The sequence below is a fragment of the Gracilinanus agilis genome, chromosome 1 (assembly GCF_016433145.1).
Source record: "Gracilinanus agilis isolate LMUSP501 chromosome 1, AgileGrace, whole genome shotgun sequence".
In the NCBI taxonomy this organism is placed as follows: domain Eukaryota; kingdom Metazoa; phylum Chordata; class Mammalia; order Didelphimorphia; family Didelphidae; genus Gracilinanus; species Gracilinanus agilis.
Window position 1 is genome coordinate 341,369,994 of NC_058130.1, and position 12,000 is coordinate 341,381,993.

A 12,000-nucleotide genomic window follows, 5' to 3' on the forward strand; every position below is an offset into this window, starting at 1 on the left:
ATGAGACAATACACCGAAATTAAGGGTTTAAAAAAAAAAAAGAAACCCTAATTACTTTAGTACCATTTAGCAAAACTCAATGTCAAAAAGGTACCTGTAAACCATTCAGTGGGTTGTATTTGAGTCAGGATAAAATGTGAACTTACTCTCAAGGGACTTGCTAGTTAAAAACCAGAGAATATTGGCACACCAAGAGATACATGGGGGTCAATGCTAGTATATATCAGGAAAAGGCTTTAGACAGGTTTAGCATTTGAGGTTTTGAATAGGATATATGAACTTTTACCATATGACCTTAAGAGAAAATATGATGTGGTAAAAAGTGCCTTTAAACCATGCTCAATCTTAAATTTCTTAATCAGCAAAATGAGGAAAATAATAATCATACTTGCCTTATTTACTACCTTAGGAAGTTATTTTAAGAATCAAATAAGATCAGACATGTAGTCAAAGTATATCTGTGAATATGTTAGATAAATTTGGTAGTAGTGATTAAATATTTTTAAAGATTAATTTTAGAATAATTGAACTTGATGCCTGTGAGAAATATGAAAATGCTTTGTAAATTGCAAAGATAGATAAATAAAAAGGGAGAGGAAAGAGATTGGGAGAATGAATGGGAAAGAGAGACAGATCAAAGGAGGGAGACAAAGTGAAGAGAGGGAGAAAGAGAGAACATTTATTAAGCACTCACTACATGCCAGACCCCCCAAAATGTTCTGAGATTATAAATAAAAGCAAAAAATAAATAGCCTCTGCCCTCCTCTAGTTTGAAGGATCTTGTATTCAAATGAGGAGGGGCAATAACAGTGTACCAAACAAAGCTAAATGGGGAGTCATGGGGAGGAAGGGAATAGAAAACTCTGAAAAGACAGGAGCTGATCTTGGAGGGAAATGAGAATAGATGCTCTGAGAACTTTCTTAAATAGTTCCTGGGGGAGAAGCTCATTGGCTCAAAGGAGAGGGCCACAGGGGTGTAAAGGATACTCTTTCCCCTTCAGGAGACTAGCAAGTGATTTCTCTGTAACTTGTAACATGTAACCTTAGCTTTCCATGGAAGCACTGAGAAGTTGCAAGCAGAGACTGAAACTTTGGTAACAAAGGTAGTATTTGTCAGAGACTAGTTTTGAATCCAGGTCTGTCCATCATCCCCACTTTCACATCCCACCAGCATCTTCACCTCATGTATTGAAAGAAATTATTTTGTACCCACCCCCACTGCCAAATCCACTGACTCCTCTAACTTCTTTTTTTTTCCTGAAGTCATCACTATCCTTTAAGTCTCAGATTTCTAATATACTAGTCATCCTTCATTCTTCACTCTCCTACTTTCTGTCACCTCCCCACCCCATCACACATTAAGGTAGTTGCCATGAACTTTTCATTAAACATTTTCCTAAAAACATTGAACCTAAATTGCTTACCTAACCTTACTTAATCAGTATTTAAATTAGTTTCAGTTCAACGAGACAACTAAGATCACAGTAGATTTTAAGTACTGAACTGAGATTCAGGTAGACCTGAGTTCCAATTCAGCCTCAGATGCTTATAAGCTTTGTGACCTTGTTCAAATCACTTCACCTGTGCTTCAGTAGTCTAATCTGTAAAATAGGTACCATCATAACACATACCTCCCAGGGTTGTTGTAAAGATCACATGAGATAATTTCTACAGAACACTTTCCCAACTTTTAATCAATTTAATCAAGGTTTATACACATTTGATTATTGATGACATATTATTGATACTTTCAAGGCTTATTCAGTTTCAGTTGTCAAATCATCTTGTGCATTCTACATTCCCAGCATCTCTTACGTCTATAGTCCATTGATATGGCGACCATGGAAACTAGCCCTTCATCAGCTCTCACTTAAACAAAAGCAATTTTTTTTCATTGTTTTAATCCCTCTCCTTCTGTCAGTTCTAAGGCAAAAGAACAACAAGGGCTGGCCAAATGGGGCTATAATTTACACAGGGTCACCGAGCTAGGAAGGGTCTGAGACCTCTCCTACCCTTTTGTGCTCTCAGGGGAGGACAGCTACATGAGACCTTCCTTCCCTGAGCCTTCCCTTGTCAGCATGCCCCAACCTTGTAGTCATTTTATATATACTGTAAATGTTTGTCCATCCCTGTGTAACCCTGCACAAGGTGTGGGTTCCTCGTGGTCAGAGACTATTTGGTTTTGTCTTCGTGTCCTCAAGACACTCCAGTCCCCAAATCACTCTTGACTTACCAACGTAATCATTTTACACATACTTATATAGTGAATCACATTGAAGGGCTACAAACCATGTTGCCCCGCTTTTCTTATACTGCTTTGCTTCTAATATCTAGCTTTCAAGAGTGTCTGTCCTGCTTAGTCAATTTTGTAAGAAATCAACTCAAAAGAAAAATTAAAATCAATCGATTTATGGTGACTTTTGCCTTCCAGTTATACTTGCAAGCTCCTGTGCATTAAAACAGAAGCCTCACTTCAAGGACATTACTTGAACCGAAATGAAATCCAAAATCGTATCGATATGGTTAATGTGGAAATTCAAGAAGAAAAAGCAAGTAAGTGCAGTTTGTTTTTCCCGAATGGTTGAGAATGTGGGTATTCTGAATAATTGAAGGTTTGACTTTTACCTAGTTGTTTACTCAATTTTTAATTCCAGCCCTTTTTGGGGATAAATTGTTCCAATATTTATTACATGATTTTTGTCTTAGTATTTGGAAAGAGAATTAAAACAAGTATTGGTTTCAAGCCTGAAGAGAGGTAAGGACTAAGCAAAAGTATGTGAGGACAGATCTGAATCCAGGGCTTCTCAACTCCAGGTTCGGCACTCTTATCCACAGCCACATACCTTCCCCTTTCAATGATTTCTACAGGTGCCTATTACATAGAAATGAATATAACTTAAAACTTTCTTGACTGTAGAGCTCTGATCCTCATTATGATCACTGATGTTGATAGAAATGTAAAGGATGTGGGATATTAGACCAAGGAAAGATTCTCGAATTATCAAAAAATATCTGATGTGTGGCTCAGTGTATAAAGTGCCGAATTCATAGTCAAGAAGACTTGAGGTCAAATCTTGTCTCAGATACTGACTAGATATGAAGCAGAAATGTATGACATTATCAAGAACTTTTTGTACTTGGGCACTGCTAATTTTTGTGCCTCTTGCTCATAGCATAGATTTCAGTATTTGCAGAAGCTATTCTCTGTCTTTTGAACTGGCTTATCTCATGGTTTAACTCCTGCCAAATCCTTCCCATTCCTCTAGTTAATTTTAATCCCTGCCAATAGAAGGGGGTGGGGGAAGTGGAGGTGTACCTTACCAGCACTCCTCATTGTGCCTTTGGGGAGACCCTGTTCGGTCGCCAGCTGTCAGTTCTATGACATACTCAGTTAAGGTTCCCAAAATGCGGCAAAGAAAATTGACAGGAAGAATAGAGTAGCTGATAGCATCCAGAAGCACTTTATTGGAAGTTGCATCCACTTTATTTGGAGGGAAAGCAAGGTGAGGATTTTGCACAAGTTTCCACTAATCACAATGAAGGTAAAAGATTTTCAAATTTCAAATTCAGAGAATTTTGTTTTACCTCATTGAATTTAGACAGACTTTTCTATAGGCTAATAAATCAATCTGTCAATTTGTAACCAACCATCTAACCCAGATTCCCAGAGAATTCATTACATCAGTGGTTTTTGTAGGTACATTGGGTACAAAAAGGGGTGAGAGCTTCAGACCACATGCCTCAGGGTGAAAAGGTGAGATACATGCTAAACTTTTGCTGCCTTATGGCTCAATAGGGTTTCAGGTTTTTACCTTTTTCCAGAGCTTTGATTCAATGCAGTCACATTCTTTATGCCTTCCATTAAGCTGTCCCTACAGGTGCATAATTAATCCTTCTTTCCTTTCCTTGAATAAATTGCTGATATTTTCTTAGATTTATATGAGTATCAAAATGAATAAAAATGAGAAGTCTTGATTTTTAGTCCCAGCTATGTCACTGAGGTTTTTGTGACTGTTGGAAAAATCATTAGTTCTCTGTTGGCCTCAATTTCTTAATATGTATGATGAGGACTTTACAGGAAATAAACTCTAAGCTCCTTTGTGGAATAAATGTTTATTTTCTTATATTTGCCACCCCCACCCACCCCATCTTTGTTATCTTCCCTGTTTTGGTCATCTTCTTTAACTTGTCAGCATCGACTCATCTTAATTACTCTGAAGTCACACAAGTTGTGTGGCATCCTTTTCCTCTTTTTGTCTAATGCTTTTGACCTTGTTTTCTTGGTGGACTTAAGTGTTAGTCGATTTTTAAGGCTTGTTAGGCCTCTCATGCTTTGAAATTTCCCAAACTCTCTTGGAAATGATATCTGTGACCTAGTCAAATGTAGGTGCTCAAAATATTTTTGCCCCCTTTGGATGGGCAGGAAGCCTGAGACTCCATCTTCATTTTTTCATCAAGGATCATTCATCTGTAATATGGTCTAGGTATACCTGGTCAGGATAAGTGGTGATTGGAAGTTTTCTGCAAGACAGGACTGTAACAGAATTTGAGCACCTTTGTTTCCTAAACCTTGTTGCCAAAAAATATGGAGAGCCCAATATTGTACTGCTTCATCAGTTGTCTTATTTTTCTTATTTTTTAATTTGTAAAAAAAAAAATCCCCCTTTTAGGAACCACAGAGCTATTTTATCATTTTTTGATTCACAAGGAATTTTGAGAATCTGCCTTAAAATTGCTTGTATTGTATTGTATACATACTTCAGTGTTGGATTTGGGCAAGAAGACCTGGGCTGAAATCTCATCACCAACTAATACCTAAAGCATTTAAGTGGCTTTGACAAATACTCTATACCTTCTTTTTCTGTAGCCTACCTAAATATCCTCAGAGGATTAATCATTCATTATCCTGACGTAAAAGAATCCTAGAATTGAGAAGCAGTTTTTATATAAATTATCAAGCATTAGCCTCAGGTAAACTAGACAGAGCCTTAATTTCCTTTTTTAGGCCATTGAGATTTTGTAAATTATTATTTTACTGCTAAGTATATTTTACATTCATCATCAGAATCAGAATAAACACTAGGATCTAGGAAAGTGTGAAGTATCATAATTATTATAGTTCTTAAAAACCAAGAGCCATATAAGCAATATGACATGGTGTATAGATCACTGGGTTTGGAGTCCAGAAAACTTTGTTTTTAGTCATGCCTCAGAATAGTTTTCAGCGATGTAATTCTGACCACATAGTCACAATATTTGTAGACCTCTTCGCCAATAAAAACATATTAAGGGTACCTAAGGGTATCTCTCAAGATCTTTTTAATCACCTCCAGATAACTTGATTATAATGGTTTAGTTGATAAGAAATAAGTGGACTGGGACACATCTTTCTGGCAGCTCATGATGCTGTTGCTGCTGCTGCGTCTCTTGCAGCATGGAGTTTATTATATATACTTCAAGACTCACTTCACACAAAAGAACCCCCCAAAAAAACTTTGCATTTGTGCAGAAACACAAATTATGTCATATCAAAACACAAAGATTCTCATTAGCTTCCAAGTAGAACAAGGCTAAGGTGGAACTTCAGCTGGGTCCTTATCAGAAGGCTGTGACAGGGAATATTTTCTCCCGGGCGAAATGCCCCTCCTGGAAGAATTTATGTCCTTAAGTGTCTGAACTTCTTTTGAAGCAAAAACAGTTATATTTCTGACCAAAGGAGAGAATGTTAACCTCTTAATAGCTGGATTGTTAGGAGCTTAAAGCTTTTCATTAAGGAAAGGTGTGGATCAGAAAAGGAGTCAAAAGAGGAGTCTCAGATTTTTATCTATTTGAGACTCTTTCTCTTATTGGCCTCTTACAGGTCTCAGTGAATATAAAATCAGGCTAGAAGATAGGAGATCCTGAGTTCAAATGTGACCTCAGACAGGTTTTAGTTTTGTGAACCCTGTCAAGTCACTTCGCCACAACTACCTGGCTGATATTGCTTTTCTGCCTTAGAACTAATACTTGTTATCAAGTCTAAGACAGAAGATAAGGGCTTAAAAAACACACACATGTTAAAAACAAAATAGTTCTCCTTTATTTTTATCCAGGCAATAATTTAAGGTAAAAATAGGACAGGTTTTTATCATCATAAAATTTCTCTTATTTGCTTTTGTGCTTTAAAAAAAATTCTATTCCTCTCCCACGTTCAGGGCATGCTGCAGTCGTTGCAATTAATGAAGCCATTAAGAAGGGCATCACAGAGCAGACTCTAGTAACTCTAAAGAGTCCAAATGCAGTTTTAACCTCTGTCAATAATAGCCTTGCTGAGAATTATCAAAAGGATCTTTGGGAAGCCAAGCAAAGAAAAGAAGAGAGTGCAAAAAAGAAGGTACTTCTTTAGATAATGAGTAAATGTAAAAAACTGTTAATTATGTTGATAGGTATTGGAAATATAACACTTTTCAGCTGAAAAAAAAGTAACTAATAGGGAGATATTTGAAGTATTATGTATTAATAAGTAAAAAGCCAAGGCAAGGACAAAAGAACTTGAAAGTATATAATGAGGTAAAAGAATTTGAATTCAAACCCCCAAATGCATGAGAAACTTGCAGGTTTTTTGAAGATCATATCAAAAGTACTACGAGATATTATTAAAATAGAAAGGATGGGTAGTCCTTTACTTTGAAAGACTCAGATCTGTGATGGTGAAGTATGGCATGTGTGTCAAAGAGGGCACCAGAGACCTCTCTGGTGGCGTGGGGGTTGGGGGAGGCAATCCCCTGCAGATTCTCTTCCCTGCCCCTGAGCACTTACTGCCTGCCCTGAGCAGAGTAGTCAGGGCAGGCCTTCCCTTTGTCCCTCTCCTGAGTGGGACTCAGGGTTGCAGAGGTCAGAGAAGGTGGGGATCTCCTCTCCCAAGAGCAGGGCTAGCCACACCCTGGAAAAGATCTCCCCTTTCTTCCCTCCTTCCCTGCCAGCTGAAAAGATCTCCCCTTTCTTCCCTCCTTCCCTGCCAGCTGCCAGTCTCTGGGGGGTGACTTCAGCCACCAAAAGGTAACTGTGCTCCCTCTGCCCCCTGCTCCCACCCCCATGGGAGTGGCAGCCCAATAGGCAGGCTGGGCTGGATGCAGGAGAAGATCCCATGGCCACAGGAGGTGGCTTTGTCTAGGCATGAGCTTGTGGGGAGCTGGCCCCACCCCAACATGCAGAGTGAGGGAAATGGGTCTCCTGAGTCGTCTCTCCCCTGGGCTTGCCCCACCTCCCCAGCCCATGACCAGGCAGAATCCCCCTCACTCAGGCAGCCCCCAGGGCAGCTGGGTGCGAGGGCAGATCCCCATGGCTACAGGAGTTGGCTTCCCCAGGCTCCAGCCAGCTGGGATCCAGCTCTCCCCAAAGCCCCTCTCTCCAGTGCTGGGGAGGAGGGAGGGATAGCACATTGTTGCAGCATGGGCAGGACCATGTCAGTAGTCAGAACCCAGGCACCAAGACTGGGGCTCAGGGGAGATACCCCACATGTCCCTAAAGGATTCCAAAAGGTTCACCATCACTGACCTAGAATCACTTCCCAATCCTAGTTTTCATGGAATCCTCATGTTCCTCGTGTTGTTCCTTGAGAAAATCTCAATCCCAGCTATATTTTTCCTTAAAGTTCTTCTGTATGAAACCATGGACATCAATATGTGTACTTCATGCCACAGTTTTTCAGTGAAAAGGCTCGACTTCCCTTCCTTCCCTTCACCTCCCCTCAGCCATGTGTCCAGAACTTTCAGCCAGGGTTCATTCATTTCCCCACAAAGCAGCTATGTTCACAACTTCATGCCTCCCATGGTCAGTTTATTCTAGTCTAGATTCATCAGGCTGATAAAAGTTTCAGCTCTGCATAATAAGCACAGTCTTTAAGCTCTGAGATGACGAATCAAAGAGGAAATGTGTAGCTCCCAGGAGAGCTTTTTCTCCAAGTTGTGTGGGAACAGTAGCAAAACCCCTCCACTGTCTTTGCCAACAACATCCCAAAGAGAATTGTGAAGAATTAGACACAACAAAGAAGTGAATGACAAAATGAATGTGGTTTTACAAATATTGAACAACAGTAACAAAAATGAATTTTGATTCTGTATTATGTGAATAATGATTCTCTATCTATTAAGCCCATATTTGGCATGAAAACCAGGGCCCCATTTAGAAAGATTGTACCTGAAGAACTTAACTCTTTAAAACCTGTTTCCTTTTGGGGGGGAATCAGTGAAGGTATTGTTTTTCAGAGTATCCTTCTTGCTGAAGCAGAAAAAGATCCATATGAGAAACTATTGACCCATGAAGAAATACAAGGGACCATCAATAAAACCAACAGTAAGTGATGTCATTTTGTGAAGGAAGTGCCTTATATTTGCTAGGTGATAACCTGAAATATAGGAAAACTCTGAAAACAGATGTCGTTCCCAATTATATGTTTAAATGAAAAATAATATAGAAAAGGTTACTACTGCTTAGTAGATGGTTGTCTGGCTATTTTGATACATTAAGGTTTTAGGAGTCCATAGAGTTTTTTGCTCCTCACCTTTTAAAAATCTCTCACTAGTCAATACAATCTTTAAAGTAGTCAGTTTTATCACACCACTTCTACTTCCTACATTGAGACTTTGAATTTTGTTGTTATTTCTACTTATTTTTCTGATTCTGAAGCTTTTGATTGATTTCATGTTTCAAATTCATTTATTATTTTTTTTATTATATTGGGGCTTTGAATTTTTCTTGGATTTCTATTTGTTTTTCTGTTTTGAATCTTTTGATGTCATGATTCAAACTTAAATCATTTTTGGATGGAGAAAGAGCCTATAGATCCTTGCCCAGGGTCATGTCATGGTGTTCTACTGGGGAACTGAGCGCCATTCCTTTGGTTTAGCACCTGCCTCCCCACCCCATAAAGTTCAGTGTGTAAAAATTGTTTTCTTTCAGCCTGCATGGCTTTAGTCCAAGTGAGTGTGAGACTGTTGACAGGCAAGAGGAAGGAGTGCTCTTGCCAGGTTTGCATCCTACAGTTCTGATCCCTTCTAGATTCGTGCAGCTTAATTCCTTATGGTACCTATAGAGTGGTATGACTATAAGGAACATAAAACTCAATTTATTAAAGTAAATATATGCTAGTTTGTATACACCAGCCTGTTAATACAAGTCATTTCACTCTGAACAGACAGTCAGGAATTTAATTTGAACTTGACTCAAGTGACTGTAAATTGCCCATGTATCCCAGAGCCTCAAGAGGTCCCAGTGTACCCTTTACGCTACCTTGTGGACTTCTATTGCGGTTTTTCATTGTTTAGAAGTCCAAGATTAATGCATGCATGTCGGCATCACTGAAATGCTTTCTTATTAAAATGGAACTTTAACAATGCCTTGCAAAAATTCAGATATCATTAAGAAAAAAAGGAAATTTGTGTATAATTCCATGTTGCTGATTTTTTAAAAAGAAGTACTATCATATGCAGAAAGCTAATCTAATATTACAAACAAATACAGAAAAACACATGATAAATATAATTTTTTCAGATCATAATGTGATAAAAATTATACTCAACAAGGGTCCTTGGAAAAGTAAATTTAAAATACATTGGAAATTAAGTAATCTCTTCAAAATGGGTGGGTCAAAAAAGAAACCATAGAAACAATTATCAACTTCATTAAAGAGAATGACAAGTGATGAAAAGGTGAAAAGCTTCTCTGTTGAATTTTATTAGTGCTGTCTGGATATCTGCCTTACAGGGATGGAGTCCTATTTTGGTCTTTTACCTCTATTCCCCAGTGGCACAAGTCAACAATCATTCTTCCCATTGGTTGACAGCTAATTCTATTCCCTGGTCCCTGAAAAACATGCCAGGTCCATTTTTCCAAAATGTCCTTTCAGGAAACTACAAATTTGACTTTGTTGTAACCTGTTGGATTTTATGCCTGGTCTCCAGGTCACAGAAGCTGCTATGACTGTGTCTGCAGATTCTTTCCCTTTAAAAAACTGTGAATGAGCTCATGTCTTCACGGTATTTGTTCCAATAAATCTAAAGAAGTTGACACAATTACATCACACACGTCTTAGTTATAGTGACCTTTGTTTTGATATGTGTGCAGACAATATAAAGATTGTGAAGATATACACATTTTAATTTTTTCCTTAAAATGACAGTTGGTAGAACCCAGAGACATGAGAGTCAAGTGTTCTGCAAAAAGTCAATTGCTAGTCAGGCCACATGCTTACATTAACTCTTACTATTTGCAGGGTCCCTTGCTTAGCTCTTGAAACATGGAAAAAATGGCAAAAACATGTTTATAGCTATGGTGATAATTGCCAGAAGATAAAGAGAGAATCTATTCAATCCCACTAACATTTGAAATATTTAGATGATTTGGTCCCCACTCTCAAATGGTTTAATACTTAATGAAATTAATAGTTTAATAGAATTTGGATGGGGAATTAGTAAAGTTCTAGAAATAGAAATATCAAATGCTACAAAATGAAGAGGCAAACTAGAAAGGATATTTTGTATTCCCGTTCAGTTTGAGAGAACTAAAATTCTTGAAGGCTAGAAGAATCGGGTTTGGTTTCATGTACAAAATGAAACACAAGACTGGACATTGATACAAAAGTGGCTTGGGACCAATATTCTAGGTACTTGGGCTTTGAAATACTTATTTTTACTATAAAAATAGACGTAGGCTGTCTAATGGGCACATAAATAAAGAGGTATTTGTCCAAATTAGAATAAACAATGAAAATTTAAAGATTGAAGCCGATTTTTGAGAGAAGAGAAAAAATATAATAAAGTGTTCTTTTACAGTTAAAATTTAGATATATAAAAAGTATAGATACCTTTCACAATTTTTTATCATTTGCCCACCCTGAAAAACAAAGATTGCTGCAACTAAGGTATCTATCATGGCAAATTAGATTCAAGATGGAGGCCTTTTTAAGTCCCTGTTGCAGTATTCCATTGGTATGCTAAAATCTGATCTATTATTCCTGTTGAAAATGAGACCTTCCATGTGCAGCACCTCAAGACTAAGCTAGTTCTCCCCCTCAGAGTAAGAGTAGTGATCTGTAAGTCGAATCCTGGAGAGACACAAAGGAAACACCACCAATGAAATAAATTGAGATTCTGACTGCCATGGCATGCTTGTCCTTCCAGGGCTTGTTGCTATCGATGAAATCAATGCTGTGATTCGAGAAGGTCATCCCAAGAACACCATGACTGCACTCATGAAACCTGAGGCCCAGCTCCCTCCTGTTCATCCATTCGCTGCCGTTATGTATCAGAATGAACTGTTCAACCTTCAGAAACAGAACTCCTTGGTAAGTGCAGAAGGACTCTGGAGGCATGACTGTCTCAGAGTGGAGTGTTTGGTTAGAAGGGCAGAATAATCTTGAAAAGGAGGTGTTGCTCTACGATCTTTTTGCATGATCTCAGAATGGGAAGAAACCTCGAGGGACATTCAGGCCATTCATAGAATGTCCTTGTTCTTCGCTTAAACTAGTGATTCCCTAGAAAGCAAGCATAGGCACTGCGTTGACTGGACCCCAATGACAGCCTGTCCCATGAATGGAGCATTGGACCGGGGGTCATACAGACTTCAGTTCAGCTGCGGCTACAGACCCTCCCTAGCTGTGTGATCCTGGGCAAGTGACATTTTAATCTCTCTTTGGCTCAGTTTGCACAACAGTTAAATGAGGATAATAAAAGCATTTACTTTTCAGGGTTGTTGTCATCCTGGGCAGGTTATTTAACCATCTGTGTTATAGGCAATTCTCTTTGATCATAAATTGTGGAGAATTTTCCAACTTGTGTTTTGGGCTACAGTCCACCTCTCTATAACTTCTAAACCGTAGTTCTAGTTTTGCCTTCTAGGATTATGTAGTATTACTCCTTGTTACCATGTATCCACTTAACTTAGCCCAACCCCAACAAAAAGTGGAAGAGGATTGTTCCCCCTGTTCACCATTTTTGTAGAAACTGAGATCATCAGTGGTGC

The 12,000-nt window shown here is 38.5% G+C and overlaps 1 protein-coding gene across 1 annotated transcript in view; it reads left to right on the forward strand.

Annotated features, from left to right (window-relative positions):
* The first annotated feature begins 2,494 nt into the window (after window positions 1-2,494).
* The window catches only part of LOC123236733 (ras GTPase-activating-like protein IQGAP2), a 124,062-nt gene continuing 114,556 nt past the window's right edge, over window positions 2,495-12,000 (forward strand). The window contains exons 1-4 of the mRNA XM_044663129.1: window positions 2,495-2,553; window positions 6,195-6,373; window positions 8,247-8,334; window positions 11,160-11,323. Coding sequence (XP_044519064.1) covers window positions 2,520-2,553; window positions 6,195-6,373; window positions 8,247-8,334; window positions 11,160-11,323 — 465 coding nt within the window. The 5' untranslated portion in view covers window positions 2,495-2,519. The remainder of the gene's footprint in view (window positions 2,554-6,194; window positions 6,374-8,246; window positions 8,335-11,159; window positions 11,324-12,000) is intronic.